This window comes from Nomascus leucogenys, chromosome 4 (assembly GCF_006542625.1).
Source record: "Nomascus leucogenys isolate Asia chromosome 4, Asia_NLE_v1, whole genome shotgun sequence".
NCBI lineage: Eukaryota > Metazoa > Chordata > Mammalia > Primates > Hylobatidae > Nomascus > Nomascus leucogenys.
In genome coordinates, this window is record NC_044384.1 from 84,428,302 (window position 1) to 84,454,950 (window position 26,649).

The window sequence follows — 26,649 nt, forward strand, 5'->3', positions numbered from 1 at the left end:
TTGAACCCAGGAAGTGGAGCTTGCAGTGAGCCAAGATCACGCCACTACACTACAGCCTGGGCTACAGAGCCAAACTCCATCTAATAAAAAAAAAAAACTATTGTTGGGTGCAGTGGCTCATGCTTGTAATTTCACCACTTTGGGAGGGTGAGGCTGGTGGATCACCTGAGGTCAGGAGTTCGAGACCAGCCTCACCAACATGGTGAAACCCCATCTCTACTAAAAATACAAAAAAATTAGCCAGGTGTGGTGGCGTGCACCTGTAATCCCAGCTACTTGGGAGGCGGAGGCAGGAGAATCGCTTGAACCCAGGAGGCAGAGGTTGCAGTGAGCGAAGATCACGCCACTGCACTCCAGCCTAGGTGACAGAGCCAGACTCCATCTCAAAATATATAAATAAATAAAATAATAAAAATTATGAATGATAATTTACAATTCTTTCACACAGTCTCTTTGAAATCTAGTATGTGTTTTGCACTCACAGCATATCTCAGTTCAGGAGAGATGCAGCGCTCTGTGCCCATACATGGCTGGGCTCCTGTAGAGGACAGTGTGGCTCTCCAGGGTGATTGTGGGAGTGAGTGGCTGAGGTAGGATAGACGACAAGATCCGGTGGGAAGAGGGCTTCAAGGAACTGGGAGGCCCAGCATAGATATCAACACGTCTAAGAATTAAGACAGAAGTAGGTTGGAGTGATGGCAAGCCAGGAGCTAAAATGATCTAGAACTGGGCCGTCATAGGTTGGGAGATGTCAGAAACCAAGTGGGTGGTGTCAGCTGATAATTGGAGTTCAAACCTGAGTGTTTGAAAGGAGGAGGTGAAGTACTATCTTGCACAGAAAAAAAAATAAAAAAGAAAGCAAAAGAGGAGGGAGCAGAATGTCTATAAGTGATGAGGATTATGGAGGATGCCTACCCCAACTCTTCCAGGCCCATCGCAGGAGGGGTGCAGGAAAGCCTGCGGGGGGTTTTGCAGGGGAGACGGGAGTGGCGGTGACCTCAGGAGTCCAAGGTTTCTGCTAGCGCAGGACGGATAGGAACTATTTGGAGAAGGTAGTGAAGACCAGGAGATTTCGCTAATGATGGACCATCACCCCCAGAGGGGACAGAGGACATCTGCCAGGAGCTGGGGAGGGGTGGAGATGGGGTCAGAAAAGGGGAGGGCCAGAGTTGTCCCTGGAACATCTGAGCCTCCTGTGGTGAAATGGCGCACAGCAATAAAGGGCAAGACCACTTCTGAGGGTCTCGAGGTTGGCTGGGGGTTGAGGGGCCCAGCGTGAGTGTGAGGACAGGGGATGGAACGGTCTGAAGCTCCAGTGGGATTTCCGCTGCTAAAGACAAGGAGGCCCTGGGAGGGAGGTCCCTCTGGACATCGCCAATACGGGTATGCATGGAACAAGCTAACAGAAAGTAATCTCATGGGTGGAGGGGAGGGAGTCAAAGGGGAATTCAGCTCCTAATTTCTTTTCCAAAAAATTTTGTGTATTGTTGTAATTAAAATTAATTTAAAATAACACCAGCTAGGTATATATATATATATATATATATATATATATTTTTTTTTTTTTTTTTTTTTTTTTTTTTGAGATAGAGTCTCACTCTGTTCGCCAGGCTGGAGTGAAATGGCACAATCTCGGCTTACTGCAAGCTCCACCTCCTGGGTTCAAGTGATTCTCCTGCCTCAGCCTCCCAAGTAGCTGGGACTACAGGCAGGCGCCACCATGCCCAGCTAATTTTTGTATTTTTAGTAGAGATTGGGTTTCACCATGTTGGCCAGGATGGTCTCAACTTCCTGACCTTGTGATCTGCCCACCTCAGCCTCCCAAAGTGCTGGGATTACAGGCGTGAGCCACCGCGCCCAGCTAGGTAATATTCTTGACTTAAAAAGTTTAATCTAGGGGGCAATGGAAAAATAAATAAATAAAAACAAAGTTTAATCTAGATCAGGTGCAGTGGCCCACCCCTGTAGTCCCAGCACTTTTGGGAGGCCAAGGCTGGAGAGTCACTTGAGGTCAGGAGCTCAAGACCAACCTGGGCAACATAATAAGACCTTGTCTCTACAAAAAAAAAAAAAAAAAAAAAAAAATCCACCAGGCATGGGCCTGTAATCCCAGCTAGTTGGGAGGCTGAGGCAGGAGGATCACTTGAGCCCAGTAATTCAAGACTACAATGAACTATGATTGCACCACTGCACTCCAGCCTGGATGACAGGGCCATGTGAGGCAACAGGATCGTGCCATGTTGTGCAGGCTGGTCTCAAATTCCTGGCCTTAAGTGATCCTCACACCTTGGCCTCCCAAAGTGCTGAGATTACAGGCGTGAGCTATGGTACCCTGCCAAATAACATTTTTGACACAACTGTACCACAAAGTAGGTGACTTAAACAACATAAATTAATTGTCATGGCCAATTTTTTATTTTTTGTAGAGACAGTCTCGCTGTATTGCCTAGGCTGGTCTTGAACTCTGGGCTCAAGCAATCCTCCCGCCTCAGCCTCTCAAAGTGTTGTGATTACAGGTGTGAGTCACTGTACCAGGCCTGGCTTCTTATTCTTAAGACATAATTGCTGAAATATTTAGATGTGAAGTTCAAGATGTCTGCAACTTACTTTCAATGGTTTAGCAAAATACATGCTATATAGATAGGAAGCAGAAGCAGCAAAATGTTTATTGGTAGATCTAGGGGAAGAGTATACGGAGTTCTTTTTTTTTTTTTTTGAGACGGAATCTTGCTCTGTTGCCCAGGCTGGAGTGCAGTGGTGCGATCTCGGCTCACTGGAAGCTCCACCTCCTGGGTTCACGCCATTCTCCTGCCTCAGCCTCCCGAGTAGCTGGGACTACAGGCGTCCGCCACTGTGCCCGGCTAAATTTTTTGTATTTTTTTTAGTTGAGACGGGGTTTCACCGTGTTAGCCAGGATGGTCTCGATCTCCTGACCTTGTGATCCGCCCGCCTCAGCCTCCCAAAGTGCTGGGATTACAGGCGTGAGCCACTGCGCCCGGCTTTTTTTTTGTATTTTTAGTAGAGACAGGGTTTCACCATGCTGGCCAGGCTAGTCTTGAACTCCTGACTTCAGGTGATCCACCCATCTCAGCCTCCCAAAGTGCTAGGATTACAGGCGTGAGCCACCATGTCTGGCCTTTTTTTATTTTTATTTATTTATTTAGAGACGGAGTCTCGCTCTGTTGCCCAGGCTGGAGTGCAGTGGCATGATCTCAGCACTGCAACCTCCACCTCCCTGGTTCAAGTGATTATCCTGCCTCAGCTTCCTGAGTAGCTGTGATTACAGGTGCACACCACCATGCTCAGCTAATTTTTGTATTTTTAGCAGAGACGAGGTTTCACAATGTTGGCCAGGCCAATGTTGAACTCCCAACCTCAGGTGATCTGCCTGCCTCAGCCTCCCAAAGTGCTGGGATTATAGGCGTGAGCCACAGTGCCTGGCTGGAGTTCATATTCTTTCCATCTTTCTGCAGGTTTGAAATTTAACATAAAATATTGGGAGAAAATTAATTTTTTAGAAGTGTAAACATTTGTAAATCTGAAAGTCCTTTGGCTGAATTATTTATTGCTGGGCACTGGGAAGCAGTCATTTCTCCAGTTTAGTGAGGGACGGCTGCAGGCCTCAGCTTGCCACAGGCCTGAGTATCTCTGCACAGGGCTCTCTCTTTGAGTCTCTGCACCTCAGTAGGCCGAAGAATATTTCCTGAGTGGGCCGAAGGCATTTTCCAGTATGATCTCACCAGAACCTCCCATGAGATTTTGTTGTTGTTGTTGTTTGTTTGAGGCAGGGTCTTTCTCTGTTGCCCAGGCTGGAGTGCAGTGGTGCAAACATAGCTGACTGCAGCCTTAAACTCCTGGCCTCAAGAGATCCTCCCACCTCAGCCTCCCAAAGTGCTAAGATTATAGGTGTGAGCCACTTCACCCAGCCTGTGATAAGTTTTATTTTATTTTGAGACAGAGTCTTGCTCTATCACCCAGGCTGGAGTGCAGCGGTACGACCTCAGCTCACTGCAACCTCTGCCTCCTGAGTTTAAGCCATTCTCTTGCCTCAGCCTTCTGAGTAGCTGGGATTACAGGCGCCCGCCACCATACCCGGCTAATTTTTGTATTTTTAGTAGAGACGGGGTTTCACCATGTTGGCCAGGCTAGTCTTGAACTCATCCACTCACCTCGGCCTCCCAAAGTGCTGGGATTACAGGCGTGAGCCACCAAGCCAGGATTTTTTTTTCTTTTTTTGAGACGGAGTCTTGCTCTGTCACTCAGGCTGGAGTGCGGTGGTGCAATCCGCCCGCTTTGGCCTTCCAAAGTGCTGGGATTACAGGCTTGAGCCACCGTGCCCAGCCAGTTCACTGAATTCTTGGAGCCTCTGGCTGCTGCTTGTTGAATTTGGACAAAGGGAGGCAGAAGATGGGAGGCAGTGAAGTGGAGGAATTTATTTCCTAGGCTGCCTTTCAGCTCAGCAATGGTCAAGTTCTACCAAAAGCTAGAGCTCCTGTCAGGCAGCACCACTGCCTCTTCCTGCCTGGGTGGCGTGGGGGTCCTAACAGCTCCTCTCTGCTGCCTGGGCCCTGAGGCACTGCCACTCATTGGTGTGTTCCCTTAGCACTGTGCATGCTTCTGTAAACTGCCCTTCGTTAGTCAAGTCCCTTCATTTACCCCATTTGAACGTCACCTGATTCCTGAAAACGCAGGGAAGACAATCTGGTCTTTAACCGTCTGTGACACCCGCACTGTTCCCTCCATTCCTAACCCCCCACCTTCTGAACCCCAGAGGACAGATCCAGGCAAGGAGGCCAGCAGCTTACAAAGCTGTCTTTATTGGTTTCTTGCTGCTGCACAGAGCATCAGGGTCTGTCCCTCCTGGGAATGTGGCATTTGAGGAGATAAATACTTATTTTGCCCCCCACACTTCAGTGGGGGGAGGTTTAATAAAAATAGTAATATAATAACAATATAATGACTGTGATCAATAGTAAAATGCCCCCTAGGTTCCCCTAACACACAACTGGTTGAAGCTTCGAGAAAAAGGACCCCCTTTCTGGGAAGGGCCAGAGTGTGCCCGGAGACCCTCCAGTGGCCCCCACTGGGTACCCATCTCCCACCAAAAAGCCCTTATAAATACCCTCTCCATCCTGTCCCTGTCCAGGATTCTCTTCCCCGATGGGAGGATTGGCTGACAGTGTCAGCCCTGCCCACCACATCCCTCCCCAGAAAAAGGACCCTTTGTTCTCTAGACTCCCTCTCTCCTCCATCCCTCTTTTTGTCTCCCTCCTCTTCTTCATCACTCCTCCTTTGTCCCTCTCCCCTCTTCCTCTGCACAGCTTCTACCTCCTTCCAATTCCTATCACCTCCTCCTCCACTTCCTTCCTCCTATCCTCTCACCTCCTTCGCCTACATCCTTTCCCTCCTTCTCTATCTTCCCTTCCTCTGGATCGCAGCCTGTTTTTCTCACCCAGATGCTAAGCAGAGATCAGGACATGCCCCATCTTGGCCTCAGCTGGGAGTCAGACAGTCCACAGATAAGACCTCCAACCTGTTCCCAGAGACCCAGTCCCTCTCCATCCCTCATCCCAACTCTTACAAGCCTCTGGGGGCTTGGCACTGGAAATAAGAGCTTTGGCACAATCACCCCTGGACACCAGGACAAAAGGGGCCATTCTATTCCCAATGGCTTACAAAGGCTGGGGCTGGGAACAGAGGGGTAAGGCAGGATGAGGGCTGGGAGTCAGGACCCCCAAGTCCTGGGAACCCAGGCAAGCCTCCCAGTCATTGCCCAGCCCAGGCCCTCCCTGAGTCCGAATTTCCATGTCCCGGACCAGCCGGAGTATGGCATTCCTCAAGCTCTTCGCTCCCTCATGTCCTTCTGCCCTGGGATTGGGGTGGGCCCTAACAGAGGGCATCAAGGAGAGCTCTCCAAATCAGGGGATAGGGGGAGGCTTCGGGGCCGTTCTGAAACCTGCAGGAGAAAGAAAAGGAAGTCAAGGGGTAGAATCAGGGAGGATTCTTTCCTCACAGGGCCGGTGGCTCCCAGAGGCCCCCTTAGGACCCATCACCCACTGTATCAGGGCCCCTGGAGGAAGCCAGATGTGAGGTGGGGAGTGGAGGTGGTAAATGGGTCACTGGAAGAACCTGGAGAGCTCCTACTTAACTTTGAATGGACTCAAAGTCCTTTTTTTTCTTTTCCTGAGACAGTCTTGCTCTGTTGCCTAGGCTGGAGTGCAGTAATGGCATGATCTTGGCTCACTGCAACCTCTGCCTCAGGTTCAAGTGATTCTCCTGCCTCTGCTTCCCAAGTAGCTGGGATGACAGGCATGAGCCATCAGGCCCAGCTAATTTTTGTATTTTTAGTAGAGACAGGGTGTCACCATGTTAGCCAGGCTGGTCTCGAACTCTTGACCTCAAGTGATCTGCCTGCCTCAGTCTCCCAAAGTGCTGCGATTACAGGGGTGAGCCACTGTGCCCAGCCTCAAAGTCCCTTTGTTCCTTCACTCCATTCTTCCTTCAGTTGACACACATGCTTTACTCTGGGCAGAAGAATGAAGCCTGACCCCCACCACTAAGGAGCCCACAGTCAGGGGAGGAGAACAGGCACCAGAAGAAACCCACGGCACAGCAGGAGCTGCAAGGAAGGTGTGGAGGGAGCGGGGTGGCAAAGGTGGCACCAGCCCCAGGGAGGCAATGACTACCTGACCAAGCGGCCAGGAAGGCTCCTTTGAAGATGATCCTGGTGGGTCACCTGGAGGGCAGTCTGGTGTTAGTTAAGGTGAAGATAGAGAAAAGGCATTCAAAACAGAGGGGACTGCAGGGGCAAGAGCCTGCAGGTGTGGAAGAACATGGCAAGCCCCAGGGCTCCGAGTGGCCTGGTGTGACGGGAGTGGGTGGATGTGTGTGCTGTAGACGTGGCTGCAGGGGGAATGGGAACCTCCCCAGCTTCTCTTAGGTTTTTCCCTGTCCTCATTCAGAATGGATTGCTCCCTCCTCTGACTCCCCAACTCCCTGCTGTGGACTGGGCCTCTATTAAGAATCCCAAGAGTGGCCGGGTGTGGTGGCTCACACCAGTAATCCCAACACTTTGGGAGGCCAAGGTGGGCGGATCACTTGAGGTCAGGAGTTCGAGACCAGCCTGGCCAACAAGTAGAGATGAAACCCCATCTGTACTTAAAATACAAGAATTAGCTGGGCATGGTGATGCAAGCCTGTAATACCAGCTACTTGGGAGAGGCTGAGGTAGGAGAATTGCTCGAATGTGGGAGGTGGGGGTTGCAGTGACTGAGATTGTGCCACTGCACTCCAGTCTGGGTGACAGAGTGAGACACCGTCTGAAAAAAAAAAAAAGAATCCCAAGAGCTCCCCTTTTGTGGCACCTTCCCCATGCCAGGTACTATGCTGAGCCCTTCGCAGGTATCATCAGCTCATGCAGGCCTCCCAGAAACCACATCATTTTACAGGTGAGACAACATCAGGGAGGTTGGGCATTTTGCCCAGAGCCACACAGCTGGAACAGTCAGAGCCCAGATTCCCACCTAGGCTGGCCTGCCTCCAGGATCCTGCTGGTGCCCACTGGTGGAGTGAGACAGGTAAGAATCTGCATCTCGTAGAATCGAGGGCAGGGATGGGCTCAGCTTGTTCCCTAGCCTAGGTCACTGTGCAAGGCCTAGCACAAAACAGAACTGCTTGACGTTTGAATAGGGGAAGACAAGCCTCCTGGACCCGCTCACCTGCATTAGGGAGGTTGCAGGGCTCAGCGATCCCTGGGGACAGGACACAGACTCGCTGGACAGGGATGTCCAAGGTTTTCTCTTCACTGCTCCAGCAGCAGACGAGGAGACAAAAATACCGAGATCAGATTTCAGGGATCCAAAGGGGATGGAAACTTGGGGTGGGGGGTAGCACACTGGAGGCCGAGGGGCTGCCCTTACTGGGGTCTGCGTCTCCACCGAGGCCTTCGCTGCCCATGGAGGCTGGGCGCCGCAACGCCTCGGAGAAGCTGTGGGGCCGCTGTGGGCCGGAGCCGCGGGCAACTCGGCCCTTCTCTTCGGGAGCCTGTTGGGTGACAGTGCGGAGGGGCTAGGACTAGGAGGCACAAGGAGGACAAGAAGCCCAAGTCACAACAGACCAGGACAAATGAACGCCACTGGGCCCCCAGCCTGGTTGTACTTAAGTCCCAGGTAGCAGAAGGGTGAGTCCCAGGCCTTAGGAGTAATTACAGCGGCCCGTGATTCGCTAGAGCTCACCACAGAGGCCGGTGATTGGCTCAGCCTCACCAGAGTGGCTTGTGATTGGCTCTAGGGGACTAACCCGAGACTTGTCCCTGGCGCCGGGCCGCCCGTTGACAGGGCCCACGTGTACTAGGTGGTTGAAGTTGGTAGGCGGCGAGATGAGCTTGGAGCGCACAAAAGGGTCCTTCAGCATCTCCCTGCGGGCGGAGAAGGTGTAAGGAGTGGGTGGCGAAGCTCCACCCTCCCTTCGTCCCGTCCACAAGCGGAGGAGGCCCCGCCCAGCCTCAGCCCCCCGCGTCGTGCACGCGCACCTGCGCTGCTGCTTCTGCTGTTCCTCCGACACGCGGAAAAAGAAGCGGCGCTTGCTCTTGGTGCGGAACAGCTGGCGCCGGCTGTTGTCGGTGAGGTCCGGGATGTCGAACTCGTCCTTCTCTGTGGGAGAAGTGGAGAGCTGGGCTGTGCTCAACACGTTCCCGGGGCCCAGTCAGCTGGCATTCAGGGCCACACAGCCACACGTGCGCACTGGTGAACGCACGCACCCGTTACACGCGCACTCCCTCACCTGCCAGCTGGTTCCTGAGGTAGGTCAGGCGGACCTTCTCGGTGCCGTAGAGGAACAGGGAGCCCTCTGGATTGAGGGGCCGCACCTGAAGCAGCAGGCACAGCGGTCAGGCCACGCCCCCACCCCCCGGCGCTACCCCAGGGCTCTGGCGGACCCTCACCTTCTTGAGCGGCACGGTCTGCACCCATTCTGCCCTCCTCACGTCAAACACATCGATGGAGTTCTCGCTGAACACTGTCAGGTAGGGGGCCGCATACCCTGCGGGCACGCCAGGCACCTCTGAGCTGTTTCCCCCTCTGTTCCCCAGGGAATACCTTGTCCCCTGCCACAGCACAGTAACTACCACGCCCCACGCTGAGGTCCTTCCTCTGAAGACTCCCTGTCGCCCGGCCCAGCCTCCACATCAAATCAGAGATAACCCTGGACCACTCACCACATGCCTGGCTCAGTTCTAAACACGACATGCTTTTCCTCCCTTAATTTTCTAACAACTCTGAGCAGGTACTACTGTTATAACCCCTAATTTCCAGATGAGGGAATGGAACCCCTGGAGCCATGTGATGGTCAAGGTCAGGTCACTCAGCTGGTCCTAAGAGCTGCGATTTGGCCCTGGGCAGCTTGGGTGATATGCGGCACCCAATCTGCAGGCCCTCCCCAAAGAGCCATTGCTCACGAAGGGCACTCTGCCCCTCTCTTCCAGCCCTTACCCATCATGCTAGTTACTTGTGCATGCACCAGACTGCCCCACTGCCTCATTCATTCATTCACTCTTCCACTCATTCCTCCAAACCCATCGCCCCTGGAGTGTGCCACCCTGGGCTGGGTGCTTGATGTGGATAAGGAAACCAGCCCCGGCCCATTCTGTGGGACCCCAGTGCACCAAGCCAGTCATGAAGTGGAGGTGATGAGAGCCATGACACAGGTCTGGACGGAGAGATAGTGGGGCAAAGAGAAGGAAAGGACCAATGATGGGGAGGCAGGGCGGGTAGCACGAAGGCAATGGTGACCACAGCAATCGCAGCAGTCATCTCTGGAGCGCCTACCAGCTCCAGGCCCTGAGCTGACACTGGGGCGGGACCTAGTTAAGAGTTTGCCAGGTACAGGCCGGGGCCGGTGGCTCACACCTGTAATCCCAGCACTTTGGGAGGCCGCGCGGGAGGATTGCTTGAGTCCAGGAGTTTGAGACTCCCAGCCTGGGCAATATGGCGAAACCCCGTCTCTACGAAAAAATACAAAAATTAGGCCGGGCGCAGTGGCTCACGCCTGTAATCCCAGCACTTTGGGAGGCCAAGGCAGGTGGATCATGAGGTCAGGAGTTCGAGACCAGCCTGGCCAACATGGTGAAACCCCGTCTCCACTAAAAACACAAAAATTAGCTGGGTGTGGTGGCGTGCACCTGTAGTCCCAGCTACTAGGGAGGCTGAGGCAGGAGAATCGCCTGAACCCAGGAAGCGGAGGTTGCAGTGAGCCGAGATCACACCACTGCATTCCGGCCTGGCGACAGAAGTGAGACTCCTCTGTCTCAAACAAAACAAAAATTAGCCAGGCGTGATGGCACACACCTGTGCCCCCAGTTACTTGAGAGGGTGAGGTGGGAGGATCACTTGACCCAAGGAGGCGGAGGTGGCCGTGAGTCAAGATTGTGCCACTGTACTCCAGCCTGGTGACAGAGGGAGACCCTGTCTCAAAAGAAAAAAAAAAGTTTGCTGGGTACAAACAAAAGGAGAGCGGCTCAGGCAGGAGAGGAGCATGAGCTCAGCCATGGAAAAGGAAGGTCCCCTGCAAGCCACGGAGGGCGGGACAGGGTGTTGTTGGGCTGGAGGATGCAAACTGGCACCAAAGGCCTCCAATGCCAGGCGCATGAGTTGAGGCGGGACCCTGTCTTCACCCACCCACTGAAGGTGCCTAGGCCCCTGCCAAGCCCTCCGCAGGCCTTACCCCAGCCCATGGGCGCTGCTGGCCACAACAGCTCGTGGCCACGAGACTTGCGGCCTGCGCCATCCACGTAGATGCCAGCAGTGGTGAAGAGTAGCAGGAACTCACTGAGGCTAAGCTCCACGGCACCCAGTGCCTCACCCAGGCCCCCGCGGGATGGTGGCAGCTCCTCAGGCACCAAACCGGCCCCCAGCGCCAACGGTGCAGCCTTGTTGAGCAGCGGGTAGAGTGCAAAGCCACCGGCGGCGCCCACACATAGCCGGTCGCCCAGCAGCCCCAGGCTCTGCACAGTGGCGGGTGCCTGCAGCTCACGGATGCGGCGCTGCCAGGGCCCAGGGCCTGGGCCCAGCTGGTAGCAGAGCACCTGGCGCTTGACGGCTACACAGAGCACCGGGGTGCGGGCCTGCAGGATGCTTCCAGCTGCCAGCGCCTGGCAGCCTCGAGACTCAGGGATCTTGGCACCTGCTACCTCTACGTTCTCCAGCTCCGCCAGGGCAAAGAGACGCACGCTGGGGCCACGGCCACACAGCACAACCAGCAGGCCTGCGCTGGGGCTCAAGGCCAGCTGCTGCACGCGCCGGCACTCCCCCACCTGGAAGATGTCTGCATGGTTGGCGAGGGGAAAGTGTCACTGGCAGGTGGTTGAAGAGTGACCCATCCCCATCCTCCTCTGCCCGCTGGGGCTGCCCCTGCCCACGCCCACCCTAGCCCAGCCTTGATGGGTACCGTTGCTGTGCAGATGGATGATAAAGAGCCCCTCCTCGGTGCCAAGTGCAAGTCGATCCTGGTCTGGTAGAGGGAGGCAGAGGGTCAGAGGTCAGAAGTCCCACTCAATAACATGGAGATTGGGCAGTCCACCTGCCCTGCTGTGCCTGTTTCTCTTGAGGAAATGGGGGTGGCCATAATCCCGCTGTCCCTGCCTCACTGACCCTTCTCTCTCAGTCTGGACAGGCTCTTCCAGAGGGGTTGGGGTGAGGCCCATCACCTTGAGCTGTGGGATTTCAGGTAAGTCACGTCACCTCTCAGAGCCTTGGTTTTCCCTTATGTAAACTGGGGACAACGATGGTACTTCCTCACAGAGCAGCTCTGAGGAAGCGAGGAAGTGATGCAGGGGAGGGTTCAGCAGAGCCCCTTGCTCAATAAATCCCCTCCCCTCTGGTTCCTGACTGCTCCAGGGACCCGCACAACCTCTCCTGTGGCTCCTGCCCTGAGAGCGGGGCTGGGCTCAGGGCCTCTGCTGCTGGGGGATGCTGAGGAGCTCTGTTTCATGCCTCTTTCCCAGCCTTGGTTACAGAAGAGCCCTGCTGAGCCCCAGGTTCAAGGCTGACCACAAGTGAAGCTCTTGGCAGCTCCACCCAAGAGATGTTATGAGGCTCTGGGTGGTTTCTACAGCTGCTCCCCCAGTCCCCCAGCTTGTAGTGAGACAGCCAGGACTGAACCCTCGTTTCTCTCTTTCTAAAGCCTCTGTTCCAGCTGGGCACGGTGGCCCACGCCTATAATCTCAGCACTTTGGGAGGCCAAGGTGGGTGGATCACCTGACGTCAGGAGTTCGAGACCAGCCTGGCCAACATGGTGAAACCCCTTCTCTACTAAAAATACAAAAAGTAGCCAGGCGAGGTGGCGCATGCCTGTAATCCCAGCTATTCTGGAGGCTGAGACAGGAGAATTGCTTGAATCTGGGAGGCGGAGGTTGCAGTGAGCTGAGATTGCACTGCTGCATTCCAGCCTGGGCGACAGAGCGAGACTCTGTCTCAAAAAAAAAAGAAAAAAAAAGCCTTTGTTCCTTCTACTCCCTTGAGATTCTTTTGGAAAAAGCAGAAACTGAGGCACAGCGAAATGGAGTGGGGATAAGCCAGGCCCCTACCTGGGGACCCAGCCATGCACACAGGAGGCTGGAGCACATACGTGGTGTGAGGCAGTCTGTGTCTCGTGGCTGCAGGGAATGGGCAGTAGCAGTGGCCCTTGGGACTATTTTCCTAGACACCAGCACTCCTGCAGGCCTGGACTGTTCCCTCCAGTCCCCTCCATCAGCTCACCAAGGATGGCAGCGCAGAGCGTGTGGGGCAGCAGCGGCAGCCCGTTGTCGTAGGCCTCCTTGAGTGTGTACACAGGCCGGGGTCTTGGCCGCGCATCCAGCAGCAGCCGCTGCAGCTCACCCAACACCTGCAGCCAGCGTTCCCGCTCCCCCTCGCTCTCCGCCAGCAGCAGCACAGTGCACATGGTGGGCGGCACTGCCAGCTGGGAGGTCGTCACCTGCAGGCAAGGACCCCAGCTGGAGGGCCGTGGGCCAGAGCCATCTGTCCTCCCTCCCTTCCTGCCTCCGGCAGCCGCTGTGCCCCGGGGGCCTAGCGTGCACTGTCAGCAGCAGGGAGTAGGCCAGACAGGCATACAGACAACTCCAGAGCCATGTGACCAGCGCCGTAATGGGGCAAGGACGGGCCTAGTGGGAACACAGAGGGCCCCAAACCCGGGCCAGGAGGTGAAGGATGACTTCCCAGGAGACCAGACATTTCTGCTGGAGCTTGAGGGACGAGTAACTAACCAGGAGTAGTCAAGGTAGGTGAGGGGCTGGGCGCCAGTGCAGGGCCGGGAATTCCGTGCAAAGACAGACGTGAAGGACTGAGAATGTGGCGCACACAGGCACAGGGTACCCTCAGAACTGGAGAAAGCAAGGTGTGGCCAGAGCAGAGAGAGGTGCCAAGGGAGAGGACTGGGGAGGCCTGCAGGGTCAGATCCTTGGGGCCTCAAGGGCTAGGTCAGGAGCACCCGCACCCTGCAGATGATGGGAAGTCACGGCAGATCCTAGACGAGGTGAGACCTGGCCAGGTGCTCACATGGAAAGCGTGTTGTGGTTGTGGGCTGGCCCAAGAGGGTAGTATGGAGTGGGGGGACAGTGGCCAGAGCGGGGACAGCATGGGGAGGTGGATGGTGGCTGCTCCATATCATCCCAGGCACTCACCCTAAAGATGCGTGGCAGGTCCCTGGATTGGGCATGGATGACATCAGAGGCCAGGACAGGGGTAGCCGAGAACTGGGGGTCCCTGGGAGGTTCACAGAACAGGTCAGAAGTCTCCCTGTCCCTGACTGCCCCCCTCACCACTAGTCCCTTGCCCCATGCCACTGCCCGGCACCCACCTCAGATCCAGGACCTGCAGGAGGGCCCCGCTGGGCGGGCTGAGCCTCGGGTCAGGGGCGTCAAACAACAGCAGGCGTGAGTCACTCAGGGCAGCAAACACGCGCTGCCAGCCCCGCCGGACGCCTGAGGGCCGTGGCACCTGGCGGAAAGGCAAGCATGGGAGGGCTGCAGGGGCCCTCAGCACCCCCATGCCTGTCTTCCCCTCCCTCGGCCCCCACTCACCGACAGAAAGCCCTCATAGGCAGTGCCTGTGCCCGTTTCAGGGTGTACTCCCAGGGCTGTGCGGAGGAGGTCAGGGGGCACGGGGCAGGGTGGGGCCTGTGGGGCACAGGTTGTGTGACAAAAGTAGCCGCAGGCTGTGGGGAAAATGGAGAAGGTGGACGACGTGAGGCTGGGAGGGGACAGCCCCAAACCAGGACTGGAGCATGTCCAGGGCCAGCTTCCCTAAGCCACAGTGGCACCTGAACTGTCCCCAATTCCTCATCAAGTGAGAAAAGGAACAAAGCTGAGCAGTAGGAAATTTGACCAGCAGGTGCCAGTAACCCTGGGATGGGAGAAACAGCCTGGGTGTGCCAGGGCCACACACCTGCGACCATGGCTGGAGCATAGTGGGTGGGTGTGCGGTGGGGTGGGGACTCTCACCATCACAACCCAGGCCCTGGCGGCCCAGGCCCAGCATCAGCGAGGTGCAGCGGAGACACTTGGTTGGGGATGGGAAGCTCCGGGGGCGCAGCGTGTGTGAGCCGGGCTGGGGAGGGGGACAGCCATTACCCAAGGCCTCCCAGGGCCCCATGCCCCATCCCTGAGGGGTCAGGCAAGACAAGAGGCTGAGCCAGGCAACAGTAACCTCCGAGTCCCAGCCAATCTATGGCAGCAGGCAAGCTCACTGCCACCACCTCCACCCCAATTGTGCCTGCTGGCCACGATGCACAGTGTCCATTCAGCCTGGCAGAACTGCTTGGTGCCCCCACCCCGCTTGCCCCTCTGGGCACTGACCTTAGCAGGAAGACCTTCTGTAGAGGCTGTGTTGGCAGTGGGTGCTCTGGGGAACACAGCCTGCAGGAGGGCGGGGCAGCAGGTGAGACGGGCAAGGGCGGGGCCCAGGCCCCCTACTATGGACCCACCTGTCCTCACCCCCATGCGCAGGCTGCGTCGGCCCTCCGGCCTCAGCTCTGGCTCCCCTCCATGCCTTGTGGCCTCTCCTGAGATGCCAGGGTCCTTGGCAGAATCCTTCTGGGGATGGGAGAGAGAGGAGCAAAGTCAAGGTCCCTGTGCCTCTCCCAGGACTTCTCCCCAACGAGCCCCTCGGCCTGGTCCTTACCTCTGAGCTCCGGAAGGACAGGAAGGGAATCAGGGAGTTTGAGGGCTTGGTGTCTGCAAAGAGAGGGTGGGTCACTGGCCTGGGGTCCCTGGCCTGAGGAACTAGGGGCCAGGAGGGGCCTCAGTTCCCACCTCAGTAAAATGGGAAATGACCACAGGCGTGGGGCAGGGCTGGGCACAGCAGGCACTCAAGAAGTGCTGGTTACAGATGATGGAGTAAGCGGCAGAGTCCAGGAACAGACTCCTGTCTCCACCACCCTGCCAGGCCATCGTGGAACCCCCTTGGCAAGTGGGAGGCTGTGGGAGAGCCTGGCTCCAGGGCAAGCAGTTGGCAGCCACTCACCCGCTGGCCCTCGGGCCCGCAGCTCCTCCCGCAGCATGGCGAGCTCCTGTTGCAGGGCCTGGCTCTGCTTCTCGGCCTCCTGCAGACGGCTGGGGAGAACGGCAAAGGCTCGCCACCAGCCCCTGTGCGGGCCCTGGCCCCCAGCGCCTGCCCCTAGCCTCACCGCTCAGCCTGCAGCTGGGCCTCCTGCACCTGCGTCAGCTGCTCCTGCAGGCCCTGCTTGGCGCGGATCTCGGCCTCCAGCGCTGACTGCAGCTCCAGCCTGGCCGAGGCCTCCATCTTCTGCAGTCGCCGCGCCTTCCACTGGTGGTCCTGGTGGCCATGGAGCACCCGTATAAGATGCTTTCTAGGCCTGGCTGCCTCAGGGACCCCCTCCTACCAGAGCATCCTGCTACCCATGCCACCCAGCCAGGCTCAAAGCTCCAGCTCAGCCACTGACCCACTGTGAGCTCAGGGAAGTCACTGTCTCCCATGAGCTCAGTGTCCCCACCTCCAGTAGTGACCTTCAGTAGCAGGGATGCTGAGCTCATGGAAGGTCAGTGACTTGCCCAAGCCAGCCCCCAGGGGCATCTCTGGGGCTTACCAGTGGCCGGGCAGGGAGCGTCTGGGTGCCTACGTTCCTCAAGGACTCCAGCTCCTCTGCCATCTTGGTGGCCAGGGCCTGCAGGTAGCCTCTTGAGACCTTCTCATCATTCACCCTGATTGGGAAGGGGCTCAGGGTCATGGGCTGGGCCCTCAGTCTCGCCTGCGTTCCCCACCCCGACCCACCCCTGACACCCACCAGCTGAGGATGTCGGCGAGCTGGGCCTCCCAGTTGCTCTCCGTCTCCCGCCGCTCACCCTCCAGCCGCTGCTTGCTCTCCTGCTCCTGGGCCAGCTCTGCTTCTAGCTGGGGCCGGCCAGAGGAAAGGTCAGCCCCAGGTCCCAGCAGTTCTGGGACTGCCGTCTCCCTGCAGGTACCCCAGCACCCCGAGCCCCGTCCATGTCCACTCTGCTCGCTGGCTACAGCTTGCCCACCCGCCCACTGGCTCCCCATTGCCTTGTCCGTCTGTCGTGCCCTCCGTCCGTCCCCCTGCTCACCCGCTCCTGCTCCTGGCTCAGCCTCCGGTTTTCCTCCTGCAGCTGGCACAGAGCCTCCTCCTTACCACTCAGCCTGGGGAGGAGAAGGCCAAGGCCGTGACTCACCACCCAGGCCAGGCCCGGCCCCTCCCTGCCACCAGCTGTCTGGCTCACCTGTGGCTGTGGGCCTGCTCTAGCTGCTCTCGCAGGGCGGCCACCTCCTTCCTCAGTTGGGCCTCCTGAGGCCCACCCTCGGGGGGTCCCATCCCGTTGGTCTCAGAGGCTGTGTGGATGGTCTTGGGGACATGGAGGAGGTCAGGGCAGAGACCCAAGATGCCATGGCCCCCCACCCGGGACACAGGCCTGGCCCTGAGGCTCTGAGTGGGGTCAGGCTGGTGGGGAAGCGCCTCTTGCCAAGGGGGTAGGACTTGACTACCTTGGGCTGGGAAAACTCCTCAAGGCGTTGCTCCCACTGTCCCTGCAGCTGTGTCACCTGCCGGCTCAGGGAGGACACCTGGGCCTCCAGCTGTGAGGAGTGCAGAGGCAGGCCACTGCCAACTCTGCCCTCGGCAGCCCCTCTGTCCACCTTGCCATGGACTCCAGACTCTGCCAGCCACAGTGGATGTGAGGAGGCATGGACTTCCAGACTGCCCCGTCCCAGCCACCATTCCCTGGCCTAGCCTCTGCCAGCTACAACCGAGGGGCAGCATCTCCCACCAAGCTCCCCATGCTCCCTCCAGCCACACTGGGGGTACGGCCCAGGTGCTGTCCCTACCCACCCTGGTCACCCACCTCCCTCTGGGCAGCCTGGGCTTCCTCCAGCTGGGAGCTCAGGGCCTGGGTCTGGCTAGCTGTGGCCACCTCTCTCTCCTGGGCCTCCTGCAGCCTCTGAAGCAGCTCCTCCTGCTGCCCCTGGGCCCTGCAGAGCTCCTGCTCCTGAGCCTGCAGCCCTGCCCGACCCTCGGCCAGCTCCTGAGGAGGCAGGGGAGGGAGCGGGGCAGGAGGAGGCCCAGGGTCAGGCATGAACCGTCCATGGAGCCCAGGGCCACTCACCCACCTCACCCAGCCCTCACCCACCTCACCCAGCCCTCACCTGGTGAAGCCGGTCAAGCTCCTGCCGTAGGTCACTGTCCTGACCTGGGCTACCAGCTGGGGGCCCATCCATCTGGGACAATGAGGCCTTGTCCCTCAGCATCTCTGCCGGGAAGAGTCACTGAGACCTCAAGTGCTGACGGCCCCAGCCTCTCAGCCCAGGAGCAAGTCTCCTTGGCCTGTTTTCCACACACAGGCTCAGAGAGTGTAAAATGCTCCCCCAGGATCATACAGCATGTCCAGGGCAGGGGCAGGACCCGAGCCCAGGTGGGACTCAGCCCCAGGGGGGGTGGTCAGAAGGGATACCTGACAGCCTCTCCCTCAGAGTCTGAACTTCCTTCCGTAGCTGCTCCAGCTCCCGATGGTCTGTGGGGGTGTGCAGGGCCTCTGGAGGGGAGGTGGTACCCACAGGTGAGTCCACTCCCGCAGCAGCAGCCCATAGGGCCAGCACACCCAGGCCCGGCCCAGCCGCTCCCAGTACCTTGGTGCTTCCTGCTCAGCTCCACCTTCTCCTGCTCCAGACACTGGAGCTTCCGCTCCAGGGCAGCCCAGGCCTCAGAGCTGCTCTCAGGACTGTGACTGCAGGGAGACAGGAGCCATGTGTGTTGGTAGAAACCTCACCCCACAGAGTCTCCTCCATCCTCCTGGATCGAATCACTCATTAATTGTGAAACAGCCAAAACAGACCCTGCCCTCGGGAGACCCCAGACTGGTGCCATGGCTGGCAGCCCAGGGCAGCAGCTTCAGGGCACAGGCTCCGGGTCCCCAGGCCCAGGTTTAAGCCCTGGTCCTGGCCGTTACAAGCTGTATCACCTCGAACCCAATGTATTTTAGCCTCAGTTTCCCCAGGGGAAGATGGTGGTGACAAGGCCTCTCCCAAGGGCTGTCGAGGACAGGATGTGGTGACGGTGGCCTGGCTGGTCCCGAGGAGTGGGGATCTGACCCATTTCCTTCCACCTCAGAGCACACCACACCAGGACCTCACTGCGGTCTCAGGCCAGCCCCTCGAATGGGAGTAGGTGGAGATCATCCCACCCATTTTGAGACAGAGTCGCTCTGTCACCCAGGCTGGAGTGCAATGGCGTGATCTCAGCTCACTGCAACCTCTGCCTCCCGGGTTCAAGCGATTCTCGCTGCCTCAGCCTCCCAAGTAGCTGGGATTACAGGCGCCTGCCACCATGCCCGGCTAATTTTTATATTTTTAGAAGAGATGGGGTTTCACTATGTTGGCCAGGCTGGTCTCGGACTCCTGACCTCAGGTGACCCACCCACCTCGGCCTCCCTAAGTGCTGGGATTACAACCATGAGCCACCACGCCTGGTCCATCCCACCCACTTTACAGAGCCACAAAGTGAGGCCCGGGAGCAGTAGGGGCCTTCGAACCCTACACCTCTGGCTCTAGGTGCAGCGCACCCTTGCCCTTCGTGGAAGGCGCCACGAGAGCTACGTGCTGGCATGTGGCCCAGCGGGACCTGGGTGTGGCTTCACCAGGACCCCGAGGATGAGGGCTAGAGCACCTGCCACATGCAGGCGCTGGGGAACCCTTCTGCCCTCCTTCCCAGGGCCCCAATGGGCTACGCGCCCAGTGTGCTCCAGGTCAGGCAACCCTGAGCCTCCCACCAGGTGTGTGAGGACTAGCCTCACCTGCCCGAGGTATAGGTGAAGCCCACAAATGGCAGGTGGTGGCCGGAGAAGGCCCCGTGGGAGGGCGGTGGCAGGGTCCCCTGCAGAGGGAGAGGGAAGGAGAGTCAGAGTCCACAGGCCGAGGCCCGAGACCCGAGGCCCAGGAGCCCCCTGGGACCAGGTGCGACCACCTCCTGCTCAGGTGGGAACTCAGGGTGGTAACACGGCCCAACCCAAACAGACCCTCAGCTCCCACAAGTCTCCTAGGAGCTGCTGGGAGTTTTCTTCCTTATATGGATTCTAGTTAATAGGATGATACTTGTGGTCAGAGGGCCTTCCCTTGACACAGCCCACCTCAGTGCAGGCGAGCATGGGGAGCCTGTGGGAGATGCTCCCCCACCCGTTTGGCTGGAAGAGGCTGGGCCAGGGGATGGCAGCTGGAACGGGTCAGTCTGGGAGTCCATAAATCATAAGCCCTGGTGTCTGAAGGCCTCACCCCCAGCCCACCCCAGGGGACTTCAGAGGGAGGGTTCCCTCAGCCAACAAGGGGGTAGGGCAGCTCCCCTCCTGCAGTGGCCTTTGCCACTCACTGGATGGTTGAGGGTGTCATCATCCACGTCAAAGTTGGAGGTGTCCATGGGCCCCCGCAGCTCAGGAATATAGGGGGCCGTGCTGCTCGCCAGCCGCTCCCAGTCCACGCCTTCGAAGAAAGGATGGTTCCGGAAGTCGTCCAGCCCACCACGGCCTAGCCGCTCTTCCTGGCGACACAGCAGCTGGCGGATCAGGTCTTGGGCGCTGGCTGGCACATCAGGCACGTCCGGGGGGAACTGCAAGTGGTCCTGTGGGTCAGGGGAGGGGGCAGGCTGGGTCAAGTGTCCAAGAACCCAGCCTCACCTGCAGGTATTTCCAACCACACAGACTCGGGGGTCCCACTGCCCCCTCTGGAAGCCCAGTGCCTGGTGTCCAGACCTCGTGGTTCATGATCTTGCCGTAGGTTTCCACCAAGGACTCGGCATAGAAGGGCGTCTCCCCAAAGAGCAGCTCATAGGCGCAGACTCCAAGCGACCACCAGTCACACTGTGGGCCGTAGTGGCCCTTGCCCTCCTCCATGGCCTGCAGGATCTCAGGGGAGATATAGTCCGGCGTCCCTACTGCCACTGATGAATCCACCTGTGGGTGGTGGTGGTGGTGAAGCCATGAGGACAGCTTTGGGCTTGGCTGGGGCTGCTGGCCCCTCGCGATGGCCGTCACCCCTACTCTGCCAGGCTGGCCTGCTGCTGCCCACCTGGGGCCTGGGTCTCACCCACCTTCCCCAGGGAGCCTGATGCCTCTGCACTAGGCCTGGGGCCTCCCATTTTCCTGAGAGCTTGGCCCACCTGGTATCCCCTGCTCCCACTCTGGGGCGGGGTCCTTACCATGCCATTGGTGTTGAGACGCAGGCAGGAGCCGAAGTCAGCCAGGCGAATGTGCCCGTTCACATCCAGCAGGACATTGTCTGGCTTGACATCCCTGGGGGATGGCAGGCAGGGAGAGTGAGGGGCTTGACCTGTGTGTAAGTGGCCATTTAGGCACACGCCCAGGTGCACATGCACGACGGTGTGTGCCAGCACCAGCTCACACACATTCCTGTGTGTAGGTGCTCATATGATAAGCAACGTGTGTGCGTGTAGATGGTCCCACAGGCCAGAAGGAGGAAGATGGCTAGATTGTAGAAAGAATGTGTGGGGACAACCCTTGGAGGTGGCAGAGTGTGCTGTGGGGGACACAGGAGTCAGACTTCCCCAGTGCAGACCACGGCTTGGCCACCCGTGAGGCGAGTCACCTTGAGACAGGTGTCTCCCTGTTCTAAGCTCTGACCCCCTCAGCTGTAGGCCGGACACAGCAGCAGCCCCTGCCACAGAGGGCTCTTTGGTATGATTCCAAGGAAGCACACGGATGAGGCACCCAGAGAAGTGCCTGGCACATAGTGAGTGCTCAGCTGACATCAGCTGTCCCCAGCACAGCTGGCAGGGGTTGGGCAGGGCGGCGGGGCTGGGGCCCCACCTGTGGACGTAACCCAGCTGGTGCAGCGAGTGGATGGCCAGCACCATCTCAGCCAGGTAGAACTGGGCCAGCTCGGGCGGGAGACGGTCCTCGAAGCGGCTCAGCAGCGTCAGGAGGTCCCCACCGGCATAGTAGTCCATCACAAGGTACTGGAGGTGGGGGACAAGAATCAGACCCGGGGGAAGGGTGCACCTGGCCACTTCACCACAGTCCCACAGGGCTCTGGGAAGGCAAGGCTGAATCTCCCAGCAGCTCTGGGCTGGCCAGTTCCCAGCCAGGGCTCAGGCAGGAGGTGCCAAGCCCAGGACCTGGTGGGAAATGGGAGTCTCTTGGTCCCAAGAGGGGTCTCTCTTTGGGCCCAGTGCCCCTGGCCCCAAGGGCCCTCTCCTGTGTCCCTAGGATGCTCCCCTCCAGCCCCGCCACGTATCCTCACCAGGTACTCCTCGTCTTGGAAGGCATAGTGCAGAGTGGTCACCCAATGGCTGTCCCCTTTCACGAGCACATCCCGCTCCTCCCGGAAACAGGCTGTCTGCAGCAGGTTTGGGGAAGTAAGGGGTGGGGTGGGATCAGAGCCCAGGATGCCCCCCTTGCCAGCTCAGGGGATGGAGAAAGACTCTGTGAGTCTGGGAGCTCAGATGGAGGTCGTAGCTCTACTGTCCCCTGTCTGGCTGTGACTGAGCCCAAGCCCACACCCACGCTCTATGGCTCTGGGCCTCAGCGTGACCATATGGAAAATGGGAATGACTCTGGTTGCTTTCAGAAGGGTTTATTAGGCCTGTAATCCCAGCACTTTGGGAAGCCAAGGCGGGCAGATCACTTGAGATCAAGAGTTGGAGACCAGCCTGGCCAACATGGTGAAACCCCATCTCTACTAAAAATACAAGAAACTTAGCTGGGCGTCATGGCACACGCCTGTAATCCCAGCTACTTGGGAGGCTGAGGCATGAGAATCCCTTGAACCCAGGAGGTGGAGGTTGCAGTGAGCCGAGATAGTGCCATTGCACTCCAGCCTGGGTGACAGAGTGAGACTCTGTCTTAAAAAAAAAGAGTTTATTGTAGGCTGGGCATGGTGGTTCACACCTGTAATCCCAGCACTTTGGGAGGCCGAGGCAGAAGGACCATCTGAGGTCAGGAGTTCGAGACCAGCCTATCCAACATAGCAAAACCTCATCTCTACTAAAAATACAAAAATTAGCCGGGTGTGGTGGCAGGTGCCTGTAATCCCAGCTACTTGGGAGGCTGAGGCAGAATTGCTTGAACTGGGAGGTGGAGGTTGCAGTGAGCCAAGATAGCACCATTGCACTCCAGCATAGTTAACAGAGCGAGACTGTCTCAAAAATAAATAAATAAATAAATAAATAAATAAATAAAGGGTTTATTGTGAGAAAGATAACAAATCAGTGGCTGCTGAGGGTGGCACCCTTTGCCTGGTCTGCAGCCTTGCCCGCCCCCCCCATGCCCCATAGGCCCTGGCAGCATACACCTCCCCCACACCCATTTGTAGGGTGCCCAAGGGCCCCCTAGACTCCACACTGACCTCAGCCCTCTTCAGCATCTCCCACTTGTGCAGCATTTTCATGGCAAAAATCTGCCCAGTGTCTCTCTGCCTCACCACGGCGACCTAAGGCCACAGGGAGGACCGGGGTGAGCCCAGCCCGGTGTGAACACCTCCTCCCCACCTACCCCAGGCCCTCTGCTCACCTCCCCAAAGGCTCCTCGGCCGATCACCTTCAAGATCTCAAAGTCATCTCTCTGCAGACGCAGTTCTTTCACCTTTGATACGAAGGGGCTGGCTGAGGGGACACAGGGCGGGACTCAGAGTGCATGCAGGGAGGGCTCCATTCCCCCTCTCACCTTGGGCAAGCCAGGAGCTGCCACTCCTATGAGCCCAGGCAGGGATGACCTCCCCAGGGACAGCCTCAGGCCAAGGGGTTGGCAGGAGCTGGTGCTCCTTTGGCCATGATCAGGAAGTGCGGAAGGTCAGAGGCCGGACTCAGCTGACTGCCTGGTCCCTGGACCTCCCTGGACCCCTGGCCCCAGACTCTAGGCAGCCTCCATCCCAGGGGCTGATGGGACTTGTAGTCCTGCCCAGTCTGCGGCCTGACTCTGTTTGGCCAGGTCACCCTGGGGACCATGGGACACCATTCCTACCCCCACCTCACAGTTCTTGGCCCCCTCACAGGTTCAGGCCAGGGCCTGTCTTAGGAAACTGGATGGGTGACATTCCTTATCCCCAGAAAGGCTTCTCTCCCATTCAGGAGCTGTGGGCCTGGGTCCGAGGACCCTGTAGGCACAGAGGTACCTGGTTGGGGGTGAGGCCTGCAGCCCCTAGGGCAGGGAGGACAGGCTCTATGCTTCCTATGTGGGGCCCCTCAGGCTGGAGGCATGGATGCCAGTCTGCTGAGGTGCCCACGAGACTCACAAACAGGACCAAGATGCCTTTCCCTGGTGCCAGCACTAGCCCCTGAAGGCGTGAGTGCTCAGGATGCCTCCAGGCCTGACCGGCTCTCTCACTCCCAGCCCTGCCTCCCTGTCTGGACGAGGCTTTTGTCTGGTCAAGAACGTCCGATTTCCTCACATCCCAGATACCTCCAGGAGGGGCAACTCCAGCCACTCCCAGGCGCTTTCCAGGCCTGGATTAGCCACAGGCTTTGGGAAGGAATTGGGTCTTAGGGAGGCAGGAGTGATCAGTCAGGATGGGGGGCAGCTGTGGTCTGGCACCCTGCCTCAGTTTCCCCCTGCCAGGAGGTAAACTCCCTGCCAGCTGGGCGGGTCTGTGGGTGGGACAGAGAGCTGTTCCACAGGTTTATCAGGCAGAAGCCCGCAGCGGGGGCGGGGTGGAAACCTCATTACAGAAATTCATTGTCTCTTTCCCAGGTCTGTGTGTGGAGCTGGGGAGGAGCAGCCCCGGGCCTCCCCGTGGGAGTTGAAGCCAGCACCATAGGGACCCACCCGCCAGAAGAGGGCCGAAGCCCAGGCCCACAGGCAGGAGGATCCAGGCCCCTGGACAGGCCGCCTAATCCTCTGGCCTCCCACAGGGCATGGGGGCTCCGGGCAGGAGCAGGGACAAGTAGAGACGAGCAGGAGAGGAATGAGTCACGGCCCTTTGAGTTACCTCGGGAGATTGTCAACAGAGGGCCCCCATGCCGGGGTCCCAGGCAGAGGTGCTGGAGGCAGTCAGGGAGGAGCACACATGTGTGTGCAAACACACACACGTGTGTGGGTGTCATGGGGGGGGTGACGACAACACAGGCAGACACGCATAGCACCAAGGCATCCCAGGGAGACAGGCACAGAGGCAGAGGCCTCTGACTGCCTCGCCCTGGATGGAAGGGTTGGGGCTAGGGGACAACTCCCTGGCACATCTAGGTGGCAGCTTCCCCCTCTACCCCAGGCCTTGTGCCTGCCCAGAGCTCAGGAGCGCCAGGAACGCTAGTTGTCCACTGGGCAAACACCTGCCTCACCCCGCCCTGGCCAGGCCCCTGTGCCTTTTCCCCATGGCCCGGCAGGGTGTGACCAGGGAACCCTCCAGCTGGCGCCAGTGCCCACAGTGGGTTCAGGGTCACCCCAGGCCAGCCACTCCCAATGACTCAGATGAGTCTACCAGGAAAGGTACAGACCCATCTCCAGCTAGGCCCCCCTCCCCGGCCCCGGGGCCACAGCCCCCAAGGAGCTTGGCCAGCAGCCTGCACAGGCCAAGGGTTGGAGATCGGTTCCTGAGTCCAGGCTGCAGTGGTCTTGTACGCAGGGAGCTGGGGGTGTGTGTGTTGATCAGGGGTAAGGTCTGCAAGTGTGCAATACCTACAGATCTGTGTGTTTTGCAGTGCCAGTGCGGTCGGGGTGGTCTGCAGCGCTCCCTGGGTCTCTCCGTGAGCTGTGTGTCACAATGCATCCGAGAGGAAGGAAAAACAGAGCCCGTGTGTCAGTGGGTGACATGCATGAGGGTCTGTGTGTGTCCTGCGTCAGGTGTGGCCTGTGAGCAAGGAAATCTGTACGGGACTCTAGGCGGTGCACTGGGTACATGCGTCTGCGGTCGATACCTGGGCACAAGTTCGTGTGTGTGTGCATGTGTCGGGGTCTGTGAGAGGGAAGGAGCGTGTGTGAGAATTGGAGTGAGGGTGAGGTGTGCAGGCGAGTGTGCGGGCCGCGGGGTTCCCGTGGTACGCGTCAGGGCCACTGCAGGGAGTCTGCGAGGGAAGCCCGTGGGGGTGCGGGTCCCTAAGGGAAAGTCTGCGGGTGCGGGGGTCTCGGCGCGATATCCCTAGGCCCGCCCCCGCTCCGTGCCGCCCCGCCACTCACCCCAGCTCAGGAACTGCGCCACGCTGCGCTCCCGCCGTAGGGGGCCGCTGCTGAGCTCGTGGTGCAGCGCCAGCAGCAGATCTAGGAGGCCGTCGAGCCCCGGGCCGCCGCCGGCCTCGCCCTGCGCCAGCTGCTCCAGGGCGCTCAGCCGCCGCTCCATGGCTGCGGCCGGAGCCTCGCTGCTCGGCTAGCGTCTGGCCGCCCGCATGCCCGCCTGTCGGGCCGTCCGTCCGCCCAACTGTCTGAGGCTCTGTCCGGGCGTCCTCCCCCCCCACTCTCCCGCCCTCCCCGCTGTCACCTTCCTCCGCCGCCGCCAGCGCGCCCTCACCTGGGCGCCGGGCCCCGCCCCCCGACGGACGGGCAGGTGCGCGCCGGCCAATGGGAGCCGCGGCTGGAGGTGAAGGTGGGGGCGGAGGCGCGCGGGGGCGGGTCCAAGTCCCGGCCAGGAAGTGCGGGGGCGGGCCGGGGAGAGCAACTGACTTCTGCAAGGGGCGCGGTGGGGTTTTGCCGGGTCGGAAAGGGTTCCCAGGTCCCCGCGCGGCCCCAGACCCAGCCTTACCTGGGCCCTCGCTGGGCCCCGACTCAGGAGGCGCGGGGCACTGCAACTTCTCTCGCCCCGTGGGCCGCAGCCGCCTTGCCCTTGGCTAAGGGAGAGGGGCTAGGGACGCCCGCGGCCCCGGAGACGGATGGGAATTGTAGTTCGCTCTCTCCAGGGTTTGCCCGTGCTTGGCACCCATCGCCACCCCCCCGCCCAAAAAAAGTTTGACTCTTACTTTGATTGTATCATTAGAGTTGACGTGGGAGACAGGAAGGTTGGGTAGGGATGGTCACGCCCATTTGGCAGATGGACACACTGAGGCTTGGGAAGGAGGAAGGGGAATTGAGGGGCTGAGGACAAGGTGGCTCCTAAGTTAGACCCTGGGATGGAGGTGGAGCTGGGCTGGTACCAACACCACAGTCGTTTTAAGCTTCAGTAGGAGCAGGGCCTGAGGTCCGACCTGGAACGTGAATGGCAAGGA

The 26,649-nt window shown here is 58.8% G+C and overlaps 1 protein-coding gene across 6 annotated transcripts; it reads right to left on the reverse strand.

The window, feature by feature from the left end:
- Positions 1 to 4,799: 4,799 nt before the first annotated feature.
- On the reverse strand, positions 4,800 to 25,962 carry CDC42BPG (CDC42 binding protein kinase gamma). 6 transcript variants are annotated; one of them, XM_030811136.1, is made up of 37 exons: positions 25,631 to 25,962; positions 23,033 to 23,124; positions 22,869 to 22,952; positions 21,765 to 21,860; positions 21,332 to 21,480; positions 20,704 to 20,797; positions 20,258 to 20,458; positions 19,879 to 20,127; positions 19,310 to 19,389; positions 18,147 to 18,244; positions 17,972 to 18,031; positions 17,667 to 17,770; positions 17,366 to 17,545; positions 17,010 to 17,099; positions 16,748 to 16,869; positions 16,595 to 16,667; positions 16,297 to 16,403; positions 16,099 to 16,213; positions 15,679 to 15,827; positions 15,516 to 15,604; positions 15,174 to 15,226; positions 14,987 to 15,085; positions 14,849 to 14,908; positions 14,495 to 14,600; positions 14,075 to 14,208; positions 13,852 to 13,991; positions 13,676 to 13,757; positions 12,753 to 12,969; positions 11,443 to 11,505; positions 10,720 to 11,319; positions 8,942 to 9,039; positions 8,782 to 8,866; positions 8,531 to 8,651; positions 8,299 to 8,416; positions 7,920 to 8,067; positions 7,719 to 7,804; positions 4,800 to 5,956 (listed from the first exon to the last, which is right to left on the reverse strand). In XM_030811136.1, exons 1-37 carry the CDS (start codon positions 25,788 to 25,790, stop codon positions 5,900 to 5,902), a joined length of 4,659 nt encoding a protein of 1,552 aa, XP_030666996.1. In that variant the 5' UTR covers positions 25,791 to 25,962; the 3' UTR covers positions 4,800 to 5,899. The 6 variants fall into 6 exon arrangements, with proteins under 6 accessions (XP_030666996.1, XP_030666997.1, XP_030666995.1 ...); XM_030811137.1 differs by having other exon boundaries at positions 7,920 to 8,043; positions 17,972 to 18,052; XM_030811135.1 differs by having other exon boundaries at positions 17,972 to 18,052.
- Positions 25,963 to 26,649: the final 687 nt, after the last annotated feature.